The sequence below is a fragment of the Saccopteryx bilineata genome, chromosome 1 (genome assembly GCF_036850765.1).
Source record: "Saccopteryx bilineata isolate mSacBil1 chromosome 1, mSacBil1_pri_phased_curated, whole genome shotgun sequence".
NCBI lineage: Eukaryota > Metazoa > Chordata > Mammalia > Chiroptera > Emballonuridae > Saccopteryx > Saccopteryx bilineata.
The window spans coordinates 350,319,575-350,338,445 of NC_089490.1; the positions used below are offsets into that span (position 1 = coordinate 350,319,575).

At 38.6% G+C, this 18,871-nt stretch overlaps 1 protein-coding gene across 2 annotated transcripts; it reads right to left on the reverse strand.

Annotated features, from left to right (window-relative positions):
- Positions 1–8,537: 8,537 nt before the first annotated feature.
- Positions 8,538–15,816, reverse strand: LOC136320585 (olfactory receptor 51E2). Of its 2 annotated transcripts, XM_066253741.1 has the most exons (4): positions 15,677–15,816; positions 13,209–13,258; positions 10,834–11,394; positions 8,538–9,675 (listed from the first exon to the last, which is right to left on the reverse strand). In XM_066253741.1, the coding sequence occupies exon 4, from the start codon at positions 9,623–9,625 to the stop codon at positions 8,672–8,674; it is 954 nt and encodes a 317-aa protein (XP_066109838.1). In that variant the 5' UTR covers positions 9,626–9,675; positions 10,834–11,394; positions 13,209–13,258; positions 15,677–15,816; the 3' UTR covers positions 8,538–8,671. The 2 variants fall into 2 exon arrangements, with proteins under 2 accessions (XP_066109838.1, XP_066109839.1); XM_066253742.1 differs by lacking the exon at positions 13,209–13,258 and having other exon boundaries at positions 15,677–15,813.
- Between the last annotated feature and the right edge of the window lie 3,055 nt (positions 15,817–18,871).

Below are 18,871 nucleotides of genomic sequence, written 5' to 3' on the forward strand. Positions count from 1 at the left end.
ACAGAGTATGGCTATACTACAATGTATTTAACCATTTACCTATGGAAGAATACCTGTGTTGTTATCAGTTTTTGGCTATTATAAATAAAGTTACTATAAACATATATGTGCCAGGTTTTTACTTTTTTTTAGATTTTATTTATTCATTTTTATTAGAGAGAGAGGGGAGAGAGAGGGAGAGATAGAGAGAGAACAGGGGGAGGAGCAGGAAGCATCAACTCCCATATGTGCCTTGACCAGGCAAGCCCAGGGTTTTGAACCGGTGACCTCAGCATTTCCAGGTCGACGCTTTATCCACTGCGCCACCACAGGTTAGGCCTGTGCCAGGTTTTGGTGAGCAGAGGAGCAGAAGGCTATTCCATTCTACATTTCATCCAGCAATGTATGTGTGATCCAGATTCCTACATCCTTGCCAACATTTGATCTTTTTACCACTAAAAGTATTTCGCCATTCTGATAGATGTGTAGTGATATTCCACTGTGGTTTTAATTTTTATTTCCTACTGGTTAATATTTTGAACATCTTTTCATGTGTTTAATTGCCATATGGATATCTTTTTTGATGAAATGTCTCTTCATGTCTTTTGCCTATTTTCCATTAGATGGTTATTTTTATAGTTAAATTTTCCAGAGTTTTTTTTTATATTTTAAATATTAGACCTTTGTTGGATATATAATTTGGATATATAGGCTCCTACTCTATAGGTTAACTTTTCATCCTCCCAATTGTATCTTTGACACAGCAACAGTTTTTAATCTTATGAAGCTTAATTTATGAATTTTTTCTTAAATAAATCATTCTTTTGGTCTTAAGACTAAGACAGCTTTGTCCTAGATCCTGAAAAATTTTCTTTCATGTTTTTCTAAAAGTTTTGGATTTATACTTGCATTATTATTTTTTAACATTTAGGTCAGTGATCACTTTTGAGTTAATTTAAGTATGTATGGAGATATAATTAACAAATAAAGTTGTAATATATTTAAAATGTACAATGTGATGATTTGATATATGTATACATTGTGAAAGGATTCCCACCATTGAGTTAATAACACATCTATCATCTCACATATTTATCTTTCTTTTCTTTCTAAGAACACTTAAGTTCTAATTTCAGTAAATTTCAACTATACAACATTGTATTATTAACTATTGTGGGTGGAGCAGAGAGCGCATTCCTAGCAGCTGTGGCTGATGCAATACTGTGAGAATACTCCAGCTCCCAGAACTGTCCTGGGTATACCGGCTATAAGGAAGTGACTCAGCACCAACCATGCAGCTCCCTGATCTTTTCAGCCATTGGCTATGAAGAACACGCTGTAACACCCTATAGGCTGAACCCACGTATATAAGCTAGCTTACCTCCTGAATAAAGTGGATCTGCGTCACTGAACCTGGTCCCCAGAGTCGGGTCTTTGCGTCTCTGTTGTCCTCACCCCCAGCAGGACTTGCCCACAAACTATCATCACCAGATTTTACCTTAGATTCTTAGAACTTACTCATCTTATAACTAAAAGTTTGTATCTTTTATGAATCTCTCCCTATTCTCCTCCCTTCCTAGACTCTGGCAACCAACATTCTTTTTTTTTTTTTTTTTAAAATAAATTTTTATTAATGTTAATGGGATGACATTAATATTTCAGGGTACATATATTCAAAGAAAACATGTCTAGGTTATCTTGTCATTAAATTATGTTGCATACCCCTCACCCAGAGTCAGATTGTCCTCCGTCACCCTCTGTCTAGTTTTCTCTGTGCCCCTCCCCCTCCCCCTAACTCTCTCCCTCCCTCCCTCCTGCATCCTCCCTCCCCCCACCCCTGGTAACCACCACTCTCTTGTCCATGTCTCTTAGTCTCGTTTTTATGTTCCACCAATGTATGGAATCATGTAGTTCTTGTTTTTTTCTGAAGACTTGGTTCCTATTCTACTCAAAGTCTTCCAAAAAATTGAAGAAGAAGCAATACTTCCAAACACATTTTATGAGGCCAACATAACCCTCATACCAAAACCAGGCAAGGATGGCACAAAGAAAGAAAACTACAGACCAATATCTCTAATGAATACAGATGCTAAAATACTAAACAAAATACTGGCAAATCAAATACAACAATATATTAAAAAAATAATACATTCTAATCTCTGTTTCTGTGAGTTTGACTTTTTCGTTTTTGGTTTCACATGTAGCTCATACGATGCAGTATTTGTCTTTCTCTGTCTGATATATTTCACGTTAGCACAATGCCTTTCAGGTTTATTCATCTTGCCACAAATGGCAGGATCTCCTTCCTTTTTTAAAAGCTGGCTACCCACACAGCCAGTTCGTCCTTATTTCTTGTCAGTCCATTTTAAGATAAATGATGTGCTGCCAAGAGATGGGATCTAAATGAAATTATTTGGGGGATAGACTGTTCCGCTTATGGGGCAGCCTCAGACTCTGGCTCTCAGGGGAACTGGCTATTTAAACTGGTGGCCTCCACTGACCAGACCAACACAAATATGACTGGGAACAGAGCAGTGTTTTATGGTCTTTAGTCCCTGGAGACATTTTTTCACTGGGAAAGAGCACTGCATTGAGCAATTGCCTAAGACCCAGAGGTCTCTCACAGCAGCAGCTGTCTGGGTCCAACTCTATGAGTTAACTCAGTTTCCCAAGTTCCCAAAGTACATCCTCCTGGAAGCTCTTCCTAATCAATGGGAGTCAGAAGGCAAGCACTCTCCCAGGACCCTGGTTGGTGTGAACAAGGAATAAACAATGGCAACACCCCACTTTAGTTTGTCACCTTCTAGAATGCAATCACATTTTCCTGGTACAGCCTTAAAAACTATGGCTTTTCTCTTGGTCTTTCTCCTTTAGTGCATGAGATCAGTCATTTTAATCCCATCTGAATTCCGTTAGAATCAGCCTCCCCACTCCACTACACTCACCCTTTTGCATCCCCCCAACCTTAGGTACTGGTATAAGAGAGAGAGAGGAAGAAAGAAGTAGCACAGTTTTTAAGTTTCAAGTTCCTAGGCTAATGTGACTCAACGTGTGTTTTATTTTATTTTTTTAAAATTCTGTGTGGCTTGCTTATCATTTTTATCCCTTTAATATCCATGTCAGGCAGAAATTTTTACTACTCATTTCCTCCATGAGAATAATAATAAACACTTATTGACTTCATACTATGTGCTTAACACTGTCCTAAGTGTCATACGTGGATGATTGTATACAATTCACACAGGAACCCTGAGGGGTAGATACTGTTATCATCCCTAATAAGTAGATGAGGATGACATGCTTTACAGAGAGTGAACTGACATCACAAATCACAGAACTGTTTGTTCTTTCTATTGAATTGAGCTTTCTTTTAGAGAGACCATGGATATCTCCTGGGGTGGACATTCCCCAATCTCTGAGAGCAGGTTGGTCTTTGGGAAGAGTCCTAAATAGCAGATTCAGGGGTCAGGAGTTTAAGTTGGTACCATATTTGGGGAAACAACAGGTGGGGCCTGAAAGGAGGTGTCCTTAGAAGGTTTCAGCCTTGAAGGCCCTTTAGAATTGTTCATGGCTTTTTAATGCTCAGCACACATCATATTTAGAATGGGGTGGGATTTAAGATTATCTGATTTAATCGCCATTTTAATAGACTTAATTCATAGAGATTAGGTGAACTAGATAAGGTCACCCAACTAGCAGCAGAACAGAAAACAATAGCTCAGAGCTCCCAAATCCCATATCAGGACTCTGTGTCCCCCTAATGCGGGCTATTAAATATTATCCTTTTTAGGTTTCTTTTTAAAAAGCCTTAACTAAAAAAAAAAAAAAAGCCTTAACTATACACACACACACACACACACACACACACAATATATATATATATATCAAAACACAATCATTTTAAGATGTTCTTGATATAAAAATAATTTAGCTTTTTTCTTTGGTGATTATTTTAGTAAAACACAAAAAACAAAATTTATCATTTAAAAATTTTTAAATGTACAATTCAGTGGGATAAAGTATATTCACATTGTTGCACAACCATCACCACTATTTATTTCTAGAACTTTTTCATCATTCAAACTGAAATTCTGTACCCTTAAACAATGACTCATCCTCCCCTATCCTCAGCCCCTGGTAATCACTATTTTACTTTCTATCTCTATAAATTTCCCAACTTTAAGTTCCTTACATAAGTGGATTCATAAAACATTTGTCTTTTTGTGTTTTGCCTATTTCAGTTAGCATAATGTTCTCAGCATTCATTCATGTTGTATAATGTATCAGAGTTTTGTTTATTTTCATGGATAAATAATATTCCATATATATATATATATACACACACACATACACATACCACATTTTGTTTATCATTCATTTGTTGATTAACACTTGTGTCATGTCTACTTTTTTGACTATTGTGAATAGCGCTTCTATGAATATTGGCACAGAGGTCTTTAGATGACTTCAAAAATAAAAACTTAAGGCATAGGGAATGGTAAAAAGGACAGAAATAGAATATGAATAAGTTGGACTGTGGTGGAATACAGTGAAGAATTTAGGAGAAAGACAAACTTTATTAAATTATCAATTTGGCTATGCTCTTAGGCAAATGGAAGTAAGTAAGAGGGTGCAACTGAGATACAATAAGGCAAAAGAAGAGATAAGCACATGGAGGTTGTAGGAAGAGACACGGGGTTCAACCTTATAAAATGAGGCCCCTGACCTTATTATTTGGAATGAGGCTCAACACCTGAATCTTCAGATTTATATCATGGGTATACTTTTGCTTCTTCTTCTTCTTCTCCTTCTTTTTTTTTCTTTTTTGACAGGGAAAATCAGAGAGAGGGACAGACAGACAGGAAGGGAGAGAGATGAGAAGCATCAATTCTTCATTGCAGCACCTTAGTTGTTCATTGATTGCTTTCTCATATGTGACTGAATGAGGGAGCTACAGTAGAGTGAGTGATCCCTTGCTCAAGCCAGCGACCATGGGCTCAAGCCAACAACCATGGGATCATATTTATGATCCCATGCTCAAGCCAGCAACCCCACGCTTAAGCTGGTGAACACGTGCTCAGGACTGATGAGCCCCCAATCAAGCCGGTGACCTCGGGGTTTCAAACCTGGGTCCTCTGCATCCCAATCTGCCACTCTATCCACTGCGCCACTGTCTGGTCAGGCTAAAGGAAATCACCTCTTTCTTCCATTCTCTCTTTCCCTCAATCTGTTCTATATGCATTGATTAGCTGCTTGACTTTGGAGGCTACTTTCCTGCTTTGAGCAGGGAATCACAATTGGATGCTCTGAGGTTCCCTCCTTTTAAGTAAGAGGCTACAGGTTGGAGTATCCCCCATGGTTTATCCACCCAAGTCTCCAACCCAAGATTTGCTCAGTGAAGCTACTGAGGGAAAACATAGGCCCAGTGATTGTAATCAAATTTCAGCTTCTCAGCAGATCCTGAAAAAAGATGCATTAGCATCTTTACAGTTGTACAAATGATACCTGTCAAGATCCCTGCACTGGTGGGAAAGACTAGGGAACATCTCATAGCTTCATATTTGAGTTTACAGAATTCTATATAAAAGCAACAGGCTTAACACTTAACAAAACTTAAAATAAAATTTTATTATATTTTATAGCAAAGTTAAAACTCAGACATTTGAAATGTTTGATAGGTATAGAATACATTAAAAAAAGGACACATGATTAGAAGGTATAGAAGATAAATAGACAAAAGTATTATTCTCCCCTAGTCCAGAAAGAAGCAGGATGTAGAATACGAGAGGTGGTTGTAAAACATGAAGAGTAATCCGATTTGTTGCCCACAACAAGGGCAGGTTTACCTCTCATAAAGAACACAGCAGAGGCCCTGGCCGGTTGGCTCAGTGGTAGAGCATCGGCCTGGCTTGCAGGGGACCCGGGTTCGATTCCCGGCCAGGGCACATAGGAGAAGCATCCATTTGCTTCTCCACCCCCCCCTTCCTCTCTGTCTCTCTCTTCCCCTCCCGCAGCCATTGGAGCAGGGATGGCCCGGGCGCTGGGGATGGCTCCTTGGCCTCTGCCCCAGGCGCTGGAGTGGCTCTGGTCAGGGCAGAGTGACGCCCCCTGGTGGGCAGAGCCTCGCCCCTAGTGGGCGTGCCAGGTGGATCCCGGTCGGGCGGGCGCATGCGGGAGTCTGTCTGGCTGTCTCTCCTCGTTTCCAGCTTCGGAAAAATACATAGGAAAAAAAAAAAAAAAGAACACAGAAGAGAGAAACACTGAAGATTTGCACAGGTCAAGGAAATAAACGGCAGATGTCAAACAGGAAGCAATATAACATGAAAATTAAGTAACTGTATTTAATCATCTACTGTATTTTCAAATGTTGGCACAGCACGCACAAATTATATTACTTAGTAAAATTATCTTATCCTGACCAGGGTGTGGCGCAGTGGATAGAACGTCCTATTGAGACATGGAGGACCTAAGTTCAAAATCCTGAGGTTGCCGGCTTGAGCGTGGGCTCATCAGGCTTGAATGTAAGCTCACCAGCTTGAGCATGGGGTCGTTGGCTTGAATATGGAATTGTAGTCGCTCAAACCATGGTTGCGACCTTGTCTTGAGCCCAAGGTCACTGACTTGAGCAAGGGGTCACTCGCTCTGCTGGAGCCCCCCAGTCAAGGCACATACGAGAAAGCAATCAATGAACAACTAAGGTGCTGCAGCAAAGAATTGATGCTTCTCATCTCTCTATCTTCCTGTCTGTCTGTCCCTATCTGTCCCTCTCTCTGACTCTCTGTCTCTGTCACAAAAACAAAAACAAATAAAATAAAATAAAATTACCTTGTTAATGTAAGCCTCATTTCTCTCACTTGTAATAGGGGACAAAAATGAGACCTACCTGGCCCTGGCCGGTTGGCTCAGCGGTAGAGCATCGGCCTGGCGTGCGGGGGACCCGGGTTCGATTCCTGGCCAGGGCACATAGGAGAGATGCCTATTTGCTTCTCTACCCCCCTCCTTCCTCTCTGTCTCTCTCTTCCCCTCCCGCAGCCAAGGCTCCATTGGAACAAGGATGGCCCGGGCGCTGGGGATGGCTCCTTGGCCCCTGCCCCGGGCACTGGAGCGACCCCCGGAGGGGCAGAGCATCGCCCCTGGTGGGCGTGCCGGGTGGATCCCGGTTGGGCGCATGCGGGAGTCTGTCTGACTGTCTCTCCCCGTTTCCAGCTTCAGAAAAATACAAAAAAAAAAAAAAAAATGAGACCTACCACATAAAGTTTTGTGAAGACCAGATAAAACTTATAAAGCACTGACTATAGTGCCTAGAACATTGTAAACCTTGAAGATATGTTCACTGGCATTATTATTTAGAGCAGGGATCCCCAAACTTTTTACACAGGGGGCCAGTTCACTGTCCCTCAGACCGTTGGAGGGCCAGACTATAAAGAAAAGTATGAACAAATCCCTATGCACACTGCACATATCTTATTTTAAAGTAAAAAAAAAAAAACAGAACGGGAACAAATACAATATTTTAAATGAAGAACAAGTAAATTTAAATCAACAAACTGACCAGTATTTCAATGGGAACTATGCTCCTCTCACTGACCACCAATGAAAGAGGTGCCCCTTCCGGAAGTGCGGTGGGGGCCGGATAAATGGCCTCAGGGGGCCGCATGCGGCCCGCGGGCCGTAGTTTGGGGACCCCTGATTTAGAGCTTAGGTAAATTTCTAGGTAATGCATAGTAAACCAACAGTTGATTTGTCCTAAGACCTGGTTTACATAAATGACCAGTTTCATTTCCTTATTTTAAAAGTTATATATGTCAGCTGAACAAGACCTTCATACTAAAGAGATTTAGAAAGTAAGAACAAAAAAAGTTGCTAGTAATTTGAGCACATTTTCTCCAAGACATAGGTTGTTTTCAAGTTAGTTTCAATCATGTGTCTTTGTTGTTTTTATTAATATTTAAGCATGTTTCATCTTATAGCAGACTCTTTAAAGGTCACATAATATTCTTTTAATATACATTATTCCACTTAATATTCCATTAAGTAAATGAACCATACTTGAGTGTACTATTCCTTACTTTTATATAGAATGTCATGGGATTTCTAATATATGATTACTATAAGTAGTTGTGTAACTAATGTATTTTTTGAAAAACTTATTTTCTGCACCTAGAGATATTTGTTAGGACACATTTTCAAAAGTGAGATTTCAGCATTAAAGCACATAACTTAAAAAAAATTCTTGCTACATACTTCCAATCACACCATCAGCTGTGATGCTCAAGGATGTATGTTTTAATACACCCTCTTTTTCCATTGTAAATTTTTATTAATGAAAACTGCTAATTTGATAAGCAAACATGTTGCCTTGGATTATTTGTCATATAGGGTAATTTTCCCCTTGTTTCGAAGCCAATAGTATTTTTGCCATTCTTCTTTATGTGTTTTAAAATATATATTGTCAAATTGATGAATTATCTAATTTAAACATTTTATATAATAAAGATTTCAATAATATTTTGACCTATGGAAGGAAATCATTACATCTCCCAAACTTACAGTCAAACTGAGGCAGATTTTAGAGATCAAACCAGAGAAAAACATTGATATGCTTATAAGCAGCTAAAATTAACAGCATTAGTAAGTCATTATATCAAGCTATTAAGGAGAAGGAGGATTGGAGTGGTAAGGTTAACCTGCTTTACACAGCCTGAAGGTCCTTGTCACAGTTGATCTTGAACATAGCCAGAGCCCGAGTCCTGATCTGTTTGGTTCTGGCACCGTAGATGATGGGATTGATCACAGGAGGCAGAAGTAAATAGATGTCACCCATGAGAACATGCACAATGGGATCAAGGCTACTTCCAAAGCGGTGCACCACCGAGAGGCCAATGAGAGGCACGTAGAAGGCCAATACCACACTGATGTGTGACACACAGTTTCCAAAAGCCTTGGCCCGCTCTGACTTGGAAGGCAGTTGTAGAACTGCTCGTATAATCAGAAAATAGGACAAAGAGATGAACAGGACATCCATGCCCATAATTAGCAGAATAGCAGTAAGACCATAAACCACATTGGGCAAGGTGTCTGTGTAGGCCAACTTCATCACATCCTGGTGTAAACAATAGGAGTGTGAAAGCACATTAGAGTGGCAGAAAGCCAATCGCTTGATGAGCAGAGGCAGTGGGATAAAAAAGAGGGATCCACGGACAATGGCCACCATGCCAATCTGGGCTGTTACTGTATTGTTGAGCACTGCAGCATGGCGCAATGGGTGGCAGATGGCTATATAACGGTCAAAGGCCATGGCCAGTAGGATGGTGGACTCAATGGCTGAAAGCGTGTGGATAAAGAACATCTGGGCAATGCAGGCATCAAAGGTTATCTCTTGGGAATCAAACCAGAAAAGGGCGAGGATCTTGGGCATGGTGGACGTGGACAAGGCAAGGTCAATGGCTGCCAGCATGCAGAGAAAGAGGTACATGGGAGTGTGCAGGCTACGCTCCATCTTTATGATAAAAACCACAATGCAGTTTCCAAACACCGCCATGGCATACATTGAAAACAGGGGGAAGCCGATCCAGAAATGAGCTTCTTCTAGACCCGGGATACCAATAAGCACAAAGGTAGTGTGTGTGAAGTTGCAGGAACTCATAGCTGGCACGGAGAAGGGGACACTGGAGAGGGTCAGGTCACGCTGGCAGCCTGGTAGGACAGGAAGCACAATCAGAGAGGCTAGCCCTAGAAACCTGGGGGCTGAATGCACCTCAGCTCTCCTTCTCTTATACTCTCCCCTCTTCCAAGCCATTTAGGCTCTCTCATAAGCTATAAAGCCCTTTTCTAAAGGGGAAAGTGACAGCTCAAATTCATTTACTGATCACTACTCTTAAAGTTAATTTACATTTCTAAAAGGGAACCTGGGAAGAGCAACATTTGTCCTAAAATGTATCCTTCTCAAGTTCCCTTAGACTCCCTCTCCTGGACCATACCTTCATTGTCTGGATCCTGGGTGGTTCTTTTCTCAAGATAGCTGTAAAGAGATACTGTATAGGGAACCCCTTTCAGATAGGGCTGTGTATTCCTTCTTCTAGCCTCCTCCCCTTCCCTCCTCTCCTTTTTCCTCCAGTTCCTTCTCCTATCGTCTTCTCTTTTCTTCTTTTCTCTCCTTTCCTCCCCTCTCCTTTCTCTTTTTTCAATTATTCATTCATTCCATAAGCGTAGACCTATATGACTTACTATCTACAAGGTTATTTGCTAGATGCTGTTGACACAGAGGTAGAAGACATCTTTTCCCCTTAAGATATCCTGCCTAGGGTGGAAGACAAACAAGTAATCAAATTATTAGAGTCTTGGAATAAGTGTCAGTATAAGGTGTGCATTTAATGCATAGGAAGGGGAGACACATGCCCAGAAGGACCCTTCCTGAAAAAAATGATCCTTCTGTTCAGTCTTGAAACAGAAGAGAAGAGGAATAAAGAGTATATTAAGCCATTGAGGATAGGGAGAGATTTTTTGTTTGTTTGTTATTTTTTGCCTGAAACTTTGGACCATTATTTGGTTTCTTTAGTTACCTATCCCTGAAGACCTAATGTCTTCCTCTCGTGTTGTCTGGCTTTCTGCCTAAGGTGACCCCTGGTTAGACCCACTTTCTGATTCTCTTTGGTCCAAATGTGGCTATTGTATTCATACTCACTTGCCTTATTGGACAGTCAGCTAATGCTCTGAGACATTTCTCCTTGGCCCATGAAGCTGTAAGTGGCACACGAGGGCTCCCCCTGACCCACCATGAGAATTTGTGGGGTCTTCATGGTCCCTTGGGATGGCAAGTTTTGGCCTTCTCCCCCCAGGTGAGGGTGTACTCACTTGAAAATGGTGCAGTCCTACTGAGAGGGAGCAGCTGGTGCTGGCTTGCCTTTCATGGCACAGGCTTATTTATAATGCTGCCCAGGAGGCCCATGGGAACAGGCTGAGGGCACATAGACTGAGGCTTGAGTGGTGTGGCAAATAGGAGAAAATATGTCCATGTCCTTTTGTGTGTCACTCTCACAGGTTTCCCACTGTTTCTGTCTGGGGGTGAAGAAGTCATGAAGGCATCACTGCCTCTGCCATCCCTCCCACACTTCCAGATACAGGGCTCTCAGCAGTCTGTCTCTACTCTTCCAGGTAATTCAAATTCCATAGTCAGCCACAGTCAGAGCTCTTTCTCGTTAGTCACTTTGCCAAACAAAACAGCCAATACGCATTAAATAGTATTGTCCTGGGGTTTTAGGAGTTCATATCTTCTTTAAAAAGCAAGGTGGGCACAAAAAAGTGCAGTCCCATCATTCAAAATAAGGGCTTACACTTCTTCAGCTTCTCCTTTCCCATCTTCTCTTTCAGTTGATGAAACAGACCTGGACGTATGAAAGTCACTCTTCATTGCACCTGTGATACACATAAAGAGTAGGTAAGAACTCTTTGGTTAGGTCATAAAGTTAACCAGTGATAATATCAGTTGAAGAACCAGTGTTTCTGATTCTATTTATTCACATTCAACAAATGTTTATCAAGAGCTTACAATATAAAAAGAATAGATTTTCTTCACCACTCACCCAAAAAAACTCCCATCCCATGAAGTATACATTGTAGTGAGAGGGACAGACAATAAATAGTGTTAATATGAAAAACCAAATAGAACATTAAGTGGTCTTAAGGAGAAAAAAAATAAAGGGACGATGGGAACAAATAGATATCAAGGGAGCAGTTAAAATTTTATTTATTTCTTTGTTTGTTGTTTGTTTATTTATTTATTTACAGTTGAAATTTTAAATGAAGTTGCCAGAGAAGGCCTCATATAATAGAGACATTTGTGGAGAAGTCTGAAGGGAGTGAGAAACATATCTTTGGAGATATTTGAGAAAGGCCATTCTTGGAAAAATACATATTGATCCAATTGAGAAGCTAAAAATGTATTTATTAAATGAATGATACTTATGATAATTTTTAATAGTAGGTTCATCCTCATTTTCCACAAGTCTTTGACCTGTTTATTTACTATTAATTCACAGAAACTGGGACTCAATTTTTGAAGTTAACAGTTGCCTGGGGTTATTGGGAAGTAGAGTAATTATGAAGAGGAAAATACTTCAATTCTTTGTACAGAAAGTTTGGGGTATTTAGAAAAGGCTATTCAGAAAAGTCAGTGCTTAAAAGACTTCTATGTTTTGTGTGAGTCAAGATGAAGTATTACCAGTTTTTTAGAATAGCATCTGTGAAAGCATTGCAGCAGAATGAACTTATAATATCTCTTCCTTTGTTCTTGCCTTATGTTCTTAGAGACATTCACTGAGCACCTATTTTGTGCATAGTGGAAGCTAAGACATAACATGAACAAAACTCCTCTTAAAGAGTATAATCAAACAAGGGAGAAAGACTAGCACTGTTTCTAAGAAGTCCAATATCTATTGAAATATACAATGATGAAAACAAAAATGGTTCTTAGAGTGCAAGAGGGCCTTGATACATATTAATTCTGGCTATCATGATAATTATAATAATATGTGATGATTGACTGATTAATTCTGGCTATCATGATGATTATAATAATATGTGATGACTGAGTTGTAATTTTGGTCACTGAGTTTTAGGAAATTGTATGAGATCAGTTTTTTTACATTGCTATTTGAACAATTTTCTCATTCATTCTAACTTCATTGCTACCTTTACATTATTTCATTAATTCAAACAATATACTGATTATTCATTTGCATTCTTCCTGTTAGTCTTTTTCCTTCTCTTTCTGGTTTGGGTATCAGAAGAAAAACATAAAGTTTGATTGAAATGATCTGTGCTGAGCCAGGCAGGAGAGAACTCCTCAAAATATTTTTTTCCATTCTTCTATATCTTCCTATTACATGAAAAATACTGTATTAGTTATATGTCAGAGGAGTGAGAGACAAATAAATACTCTTATTTGCAGAGTGCACAAGAATAAGATGTTTCTAAGTGGTAAGACTAATATAGTGTGGGGTGACAGATATTAAGTGTGTGCATACAAGAATGTATCTCTGAGGGTTTAAGAATTATTAGTTCCAAGAAATCTTAAAAGTGTAGATAAAAATATAACTGTGTAAAGTTTTGATAAATAGGAGTTCACAAAAATGGAAGGCAGGAAAGAATGTTTTTGATATAGATAAAAACACAAACAGAGACTGAGTAAAGTAACAAAATACAAGAAAAAGGATATGCTAGAACCTTACATGGAAAGCTAAAGGAATCAGCAGCGGCCAGGACATGACACTCATGCATTCTGTGGGAAGAACAAGAAACTTTGATTTCAGTGGATAGCATTCAGAGCCAGGCATTTTCTAATATCTTGTGAATAAGTTAACAAATCATTCTCCATCTCTTCTAACTTAACTCCAACAAAATTCCTTTCCTCTTCAGTATCTTATTTTCTACCATTGGCTCTACAATGCTCAAGTTTTATTTCTACTCAATGACGAAAGCTTCCCATACTTTTCTATGGAACACACATCCAATTCAACGAAGACATATTGACCATATTTGTAATTGGCTATTGTGCTTAGCTAGTGAGGGCAGAAATAAATTCTGTTTCTCCCTCCATTTTCTGCCATATATTTTATGACAAAAAATGTTCTTTGGATAGTATGTTTTTGATAATATCCATACATCTCCATTAGTATCTTTCTCCAATGACCCACAGAAAGTTCTCCAACTGATGTCAACAATGACTTTGTAAATACCAAATCTGGAAGTTTATTTTCAGATGTTTTTTTATCCTTCATTTCAAATGTCTCCCATGTTGCTCATCTCCTCTTTGAAACTTTCTTCTTCATTACCTTCAATGATAGTTATTCTGTGGATTCCCCGATCTCTGTTTACCAAACGATATTTTTGTTCTTTGTTTTTAAATTGTGGTGTTGTATAATATGTTTTTTTTTTCTCCAAGAAGAGAAGTCCTCTTTGTTTCTTCCTAACGAAGATACTATACTCTCTTTAGGATATCTTGGTTATTACCATAGCATTAAATATCATTTATATCCAGATGACTTGCAAATTTGAAATCTAATTCTGGCCTCTTCTGAGTTTTATATTTCAAAAGTTGATAGAATATTTAAAATTGTGGCAAGGTTTCAAACTTGAAGGCAGTAACAAACTGTGCAACTAGAGTGAAGAGATCATATCAACAATTTAGGAAAATAAGTGGCAGTAGCTTAGTGAACAAATGAAAGCTCTTGGTGCCAGGGAATAAAAGGTGAATGGAGTTTTATCTCCCTACAAGGGACATCTTCATCCATAATCCTTCAAATAACTCAACCTCAATACCAGTCAAACCCAGCATGTTTCTTTCCCCATTCCAACCTTGCTCTCTCTCTCATGCATTTTGTAGTAAATGACATCAAACTAGCATTACCTTATTCACACACAGACATATACATCCACTCTTCTCCCACTTGCTCATGCCCTACATACAAATATTAATTAAATTCTTATTGATTTTACTTTTAAATGTCAAAAACTAGAGCATTAGGTAGTCTCCATATAAAGATTAGGTAATAGCAATATGGTTGGTAAATGGTACTTGAAGCTGTATTTGATTGCATGTTCATATCAAAGAATAAAGGAAGACAATGGCTAGTATTAAGAGAAGACACTAAAATTCTCCTAAACTACTCTTTTGTGCTGCCATCACTATCAAATCTGTTTAATCTATCTTTTCCAGTTCCTGCAGAAATTTCATTTTCTCTTGTGAGAAATTAACTTTAGTCTTTCAACTCATTTTCCTGTCCACTTAGCTCACAATGATTCTCTTCTTCTGTTGCACTGTTATGACCTGTATTTTGTGTTTATATCTTTATCTGCTGAATTAAACCATATGTCATTATCACTATTGTCCAAGACATTGTCAATGTGTGTGACTGACTTGAGTTCAGATCGTTGTGCACACACTAACTAGTTTTGAGACTTTGTAAAGCAATACTAATAAAAAATATTAAGCATAACAATAGCTACCATTTATTGACACTTGATTCATGAATATTACTGTGCTAAGCACTTGATAAATATATTCTTTTAATTCTTAGTACAATATTAGGTGGCAAGTATTATTAAATTCACTTTAAATTCTTTTTCTGATAAAAAGTATCAGAGAGATTTTGAAACATATTCACGGTTACATACAGCTAGTGAATTTCAGAGCTGGGATTCTAAATCCAATTCTTAATTCCAAGGCTCATGCTCTTAAGGGCTGTTGCCATCCTCAAGTCATATAAACTTTTTTTTTTTATTTAGTTTCCTCATCTGTATTGTAGAATATGCCTAATACAGTGCCTGGAATGTAGTAGGTGTTCAAATTGGCATTTTAAATTTTTTATTAAGACATATTAGGCTTAGAAATTAGATTTTAAGCCTCTGACAACCTCTTTAGTTTTCTCAAGCACGAAATCACTAACCACCATAAATATATTAGCACAATGATTCAGTTATTTGACTGACAAACAACCAGCTATCCAATCTACACCAGGCAGAACAAAATACAGATTTCCTGAGAATAAATAATTCTACAAATTTTAATAACCACCTCAGGCCACCACCTCACTATCTAATCTACTTCTTAAAATGTGAAGCAATTCTTCCCCGTGGGTAAGAAATCTCAGCTCATCCAGAGTCAAGTGTTTTCTCTGAACAAAGCAGTTTTACTTACAGAGCCCATACAGCAGTCTTTCTGTCCCTTGCAGGCTGATTTAGGAGGCTAAGGAAGTGTAAGATTCCAGGGGACGTTAGAGCTGATGAGGAGATTTGTTCCAGCCTGGTTGGGGACCAATTCCTGGTGGTAGTATAAATCATGTGTCTCCAGTGTCTGCAGGTTCCCAGAAGACTTTTGCCTCAGATAGTCTTTTTTTATCTGTTCCATTATGCAATTACTTACTGTGGATATGTGCTTTATAGGCTGATGTCATTTTTTTTGTCCTTGTGCCCTTTTATGGAAGGGATTTTCTGTGAAAACAGTTTTCATATATAATTCATATACAATGGTATTCACCCATTTAAAGTACAGTTCAGTAGGCTTTTGTAAATGCAGAGTTGTGCAACAACCATCATGGCAGTCTCATTTTAGAGAATTTTTTTCACCCCATCGAGAAACCTCATGCTCATTCACAATCACTCTGGTTTTTTTTTATTCTTTTTAGAGGGGTGGGGGAGGGGGGGAGAGAGAGAGAGAGAGAGAGAGAGAGAGAGAGAGAGAGAGAGAAAGAAGGGGGAGGAGCTGGAAGCATCAACTCCCATATGTGCCTTGACCAGGCAAGCCAGGGTTTTGAACCGGCAACCTCAGTGTTTCCAGGATGACGCTTTATCCACTATGCCACCACAGGTCAGGCTCACAATCACTCTGAAGAGGATTTTTAAAAATGAAATTTTGTTCTGAATTTCTATAAGGCATCTTCATTTGTAAATGTAAATCAGACTTTATGCCATGACTCCTTAGTATCTATTGTTGTTCACAGAAGTCCTGTTTCATTAGCCTACCTGTGCTCCTTAGCATCATCACTTTATGAGTGTTCTATATTCCAAACATTATATGTGCTGAAGATTTAAAAAAGTAACACAACAGAGTTTTTACTGTTCAGGGTCTTCCAGTTTCATGTAGAAAACAAACAGGTTGACCAATAATTATCAGTGTTGATAACCAATGATGCAGTGATCTTAGAGCCATGAACCAAGTGCTTGAAAAATATAGTAGGTAAAAATCTCAGCACATATGTTAGGTGTGCAGAAATAAAATTTGATTTACTTTTTCATAATTTAACCTATTTTCTATTTCGAAATCCCAGCTTGTTAGCTGAAGAAAAACTAATCAGAATAATTTGGGGTTTCCTACTTGTGTTCAAATTTTGAGGATCTTACGTTATATCACAGAATTTGTATAAGTGGGTAATGGATCTGGCCAGTAATATTACCTGATGTGAGGCGAAGTCCTCTTTCTTCTTTAGTGAATATTTTCCACAGATTGATATAGTTTTATGGTCCCTTTGAATCCTCAGATATTCTCACCATTTCTGGATCACTTTCGAATATCTAAGTATTGGAATCATCCTTAATTTCTTTCTCCAACACCAGTGGTTTTCAACTGATGCTCTGTGGAGAAGTCCACCAGAAAGTTCGTGATGGTCTATGATAAAGGTAACCACCCGATGTTGTATGAAGATTATAGACTCAACGATCTTAGTTGAATTCACTTATACTCAGGGTGATTTCTGCCTTAGCGGTCCCTGAAATAATTATCTTGTTTTTATTGGTCCCCAAGTGTAAAAAGGTTGAAAACCACTGTCCTATACTCTAAATACAAACCTGCAAATCCTGCCAATATCTGTGAGAATATAACCAGAATGTAACCACTCATCACCTGAAAATGCTTCTCTTATTCAAGACACAAGTATCTTTCACTTGGATAATTTTAGCAGTTTCCTAATCTTTCTTCTGCTTCCATTCTTACCTCTCCCTACCACCCAGTCTGTTTCAGCATAGAAAATGTGTTGGCCTGGAATATTTTATTCTTTATAACATAACAAAAACAATAACAGCAGATAATATTTTATTATGTCCAAAATACATGTCAAATATTTGTGGTAAGCAAAATAATGAGCTATGAAGATGTTCCCACCCTACTGCCTGGAACCTGTGAGTATGTTACCTTTACATGATAGAAGGAACTTTGCAAATGTGATTAAAGTTGAAGACCTTGCGATGGTGAGATCACCCTGGATATCTGGGTCAGTCTAATCTAAAACATGAGTCCTTGAAAGTGGAGAGCTAGAAAGATGGCAGCATGAGAACTTGATCCACTATTGGTGGCATTGAGGATGACAGGAGGACAGCATGACCCAAGGCATGTGGGGAATCTCTAAAGGGAGAAAACACAAGGATCTTGATTCTCTCCCAGACCCTATAGAAAGAAACAGTGCTGTTGATGCCTTGATTTTAGCTCAGACTTCTGACCTACACAACTGGAATATAATAAATATGGTAAAAGACTCCATTATTACTTGATTTATGCTATTACCAAAGATTAAAATGTTTAAGTAGTTCCTTAGGTCTCTCAGTTAATAAGTGGCACAACTTGTATACAAAGCTTGGGCTATATGGAGACAGTTTGGGATTTTAAAACCTATTCCTTAGAGAATCTTTACACAATAATTCTATACAAATTCCAGTTCAACTCATTTTAACCCTACAGTGCACAGCATGCTATGTACCAGACAGGATGTTAACATTGTTAGTTGTGTAAGCTTATATTTGGCATAAGAAAGTTTATTCTGTCGTGTCTTCTTCAGTGAACTCCTCAAGACCTTTGAAAACATTTTCTCTACCAGACTGTGCAAATTCTAGGGCAGTGACTGATTTACCACCAGTCTCAGAAATGATGTAGGAATGATTACATTTATTTTTACCCTGGCTAAAAAATGTGACTTTTTTTTCTCAGAGCAATAGTTACTACAGAAGCATCACAAACACTCTGTGCCAGAGCTTGGTGCAAGCACATGGGACTGGTGAGCATGCTGGTACACCTCTCACACACACTGGTATGTATTCTTTCCAAAGATGGTTCTTCTCACTGCCCTTCTTTCGAGAACCCCAGCCTAGCATAAAAGTCTCTGGTAATTTGAATCCACCTTCTAAAGGCCTAAACAAAGTGTCCCTTAATAAAATCACATAGCAACAGGAATATGCAGTTGTCAATATCAATGCCCTTCAACGCGGGAAACATATCACAGTCTGTGACGTCATTTGCCTTTATACTAATGTTTTCCAAACTTGTTGATTCAAACAGGAAAAGCAGAATTAGAAACAAGAAAACTGTGCCGTAGGGACTTGCAATAAATATTATTTATTGAATGTC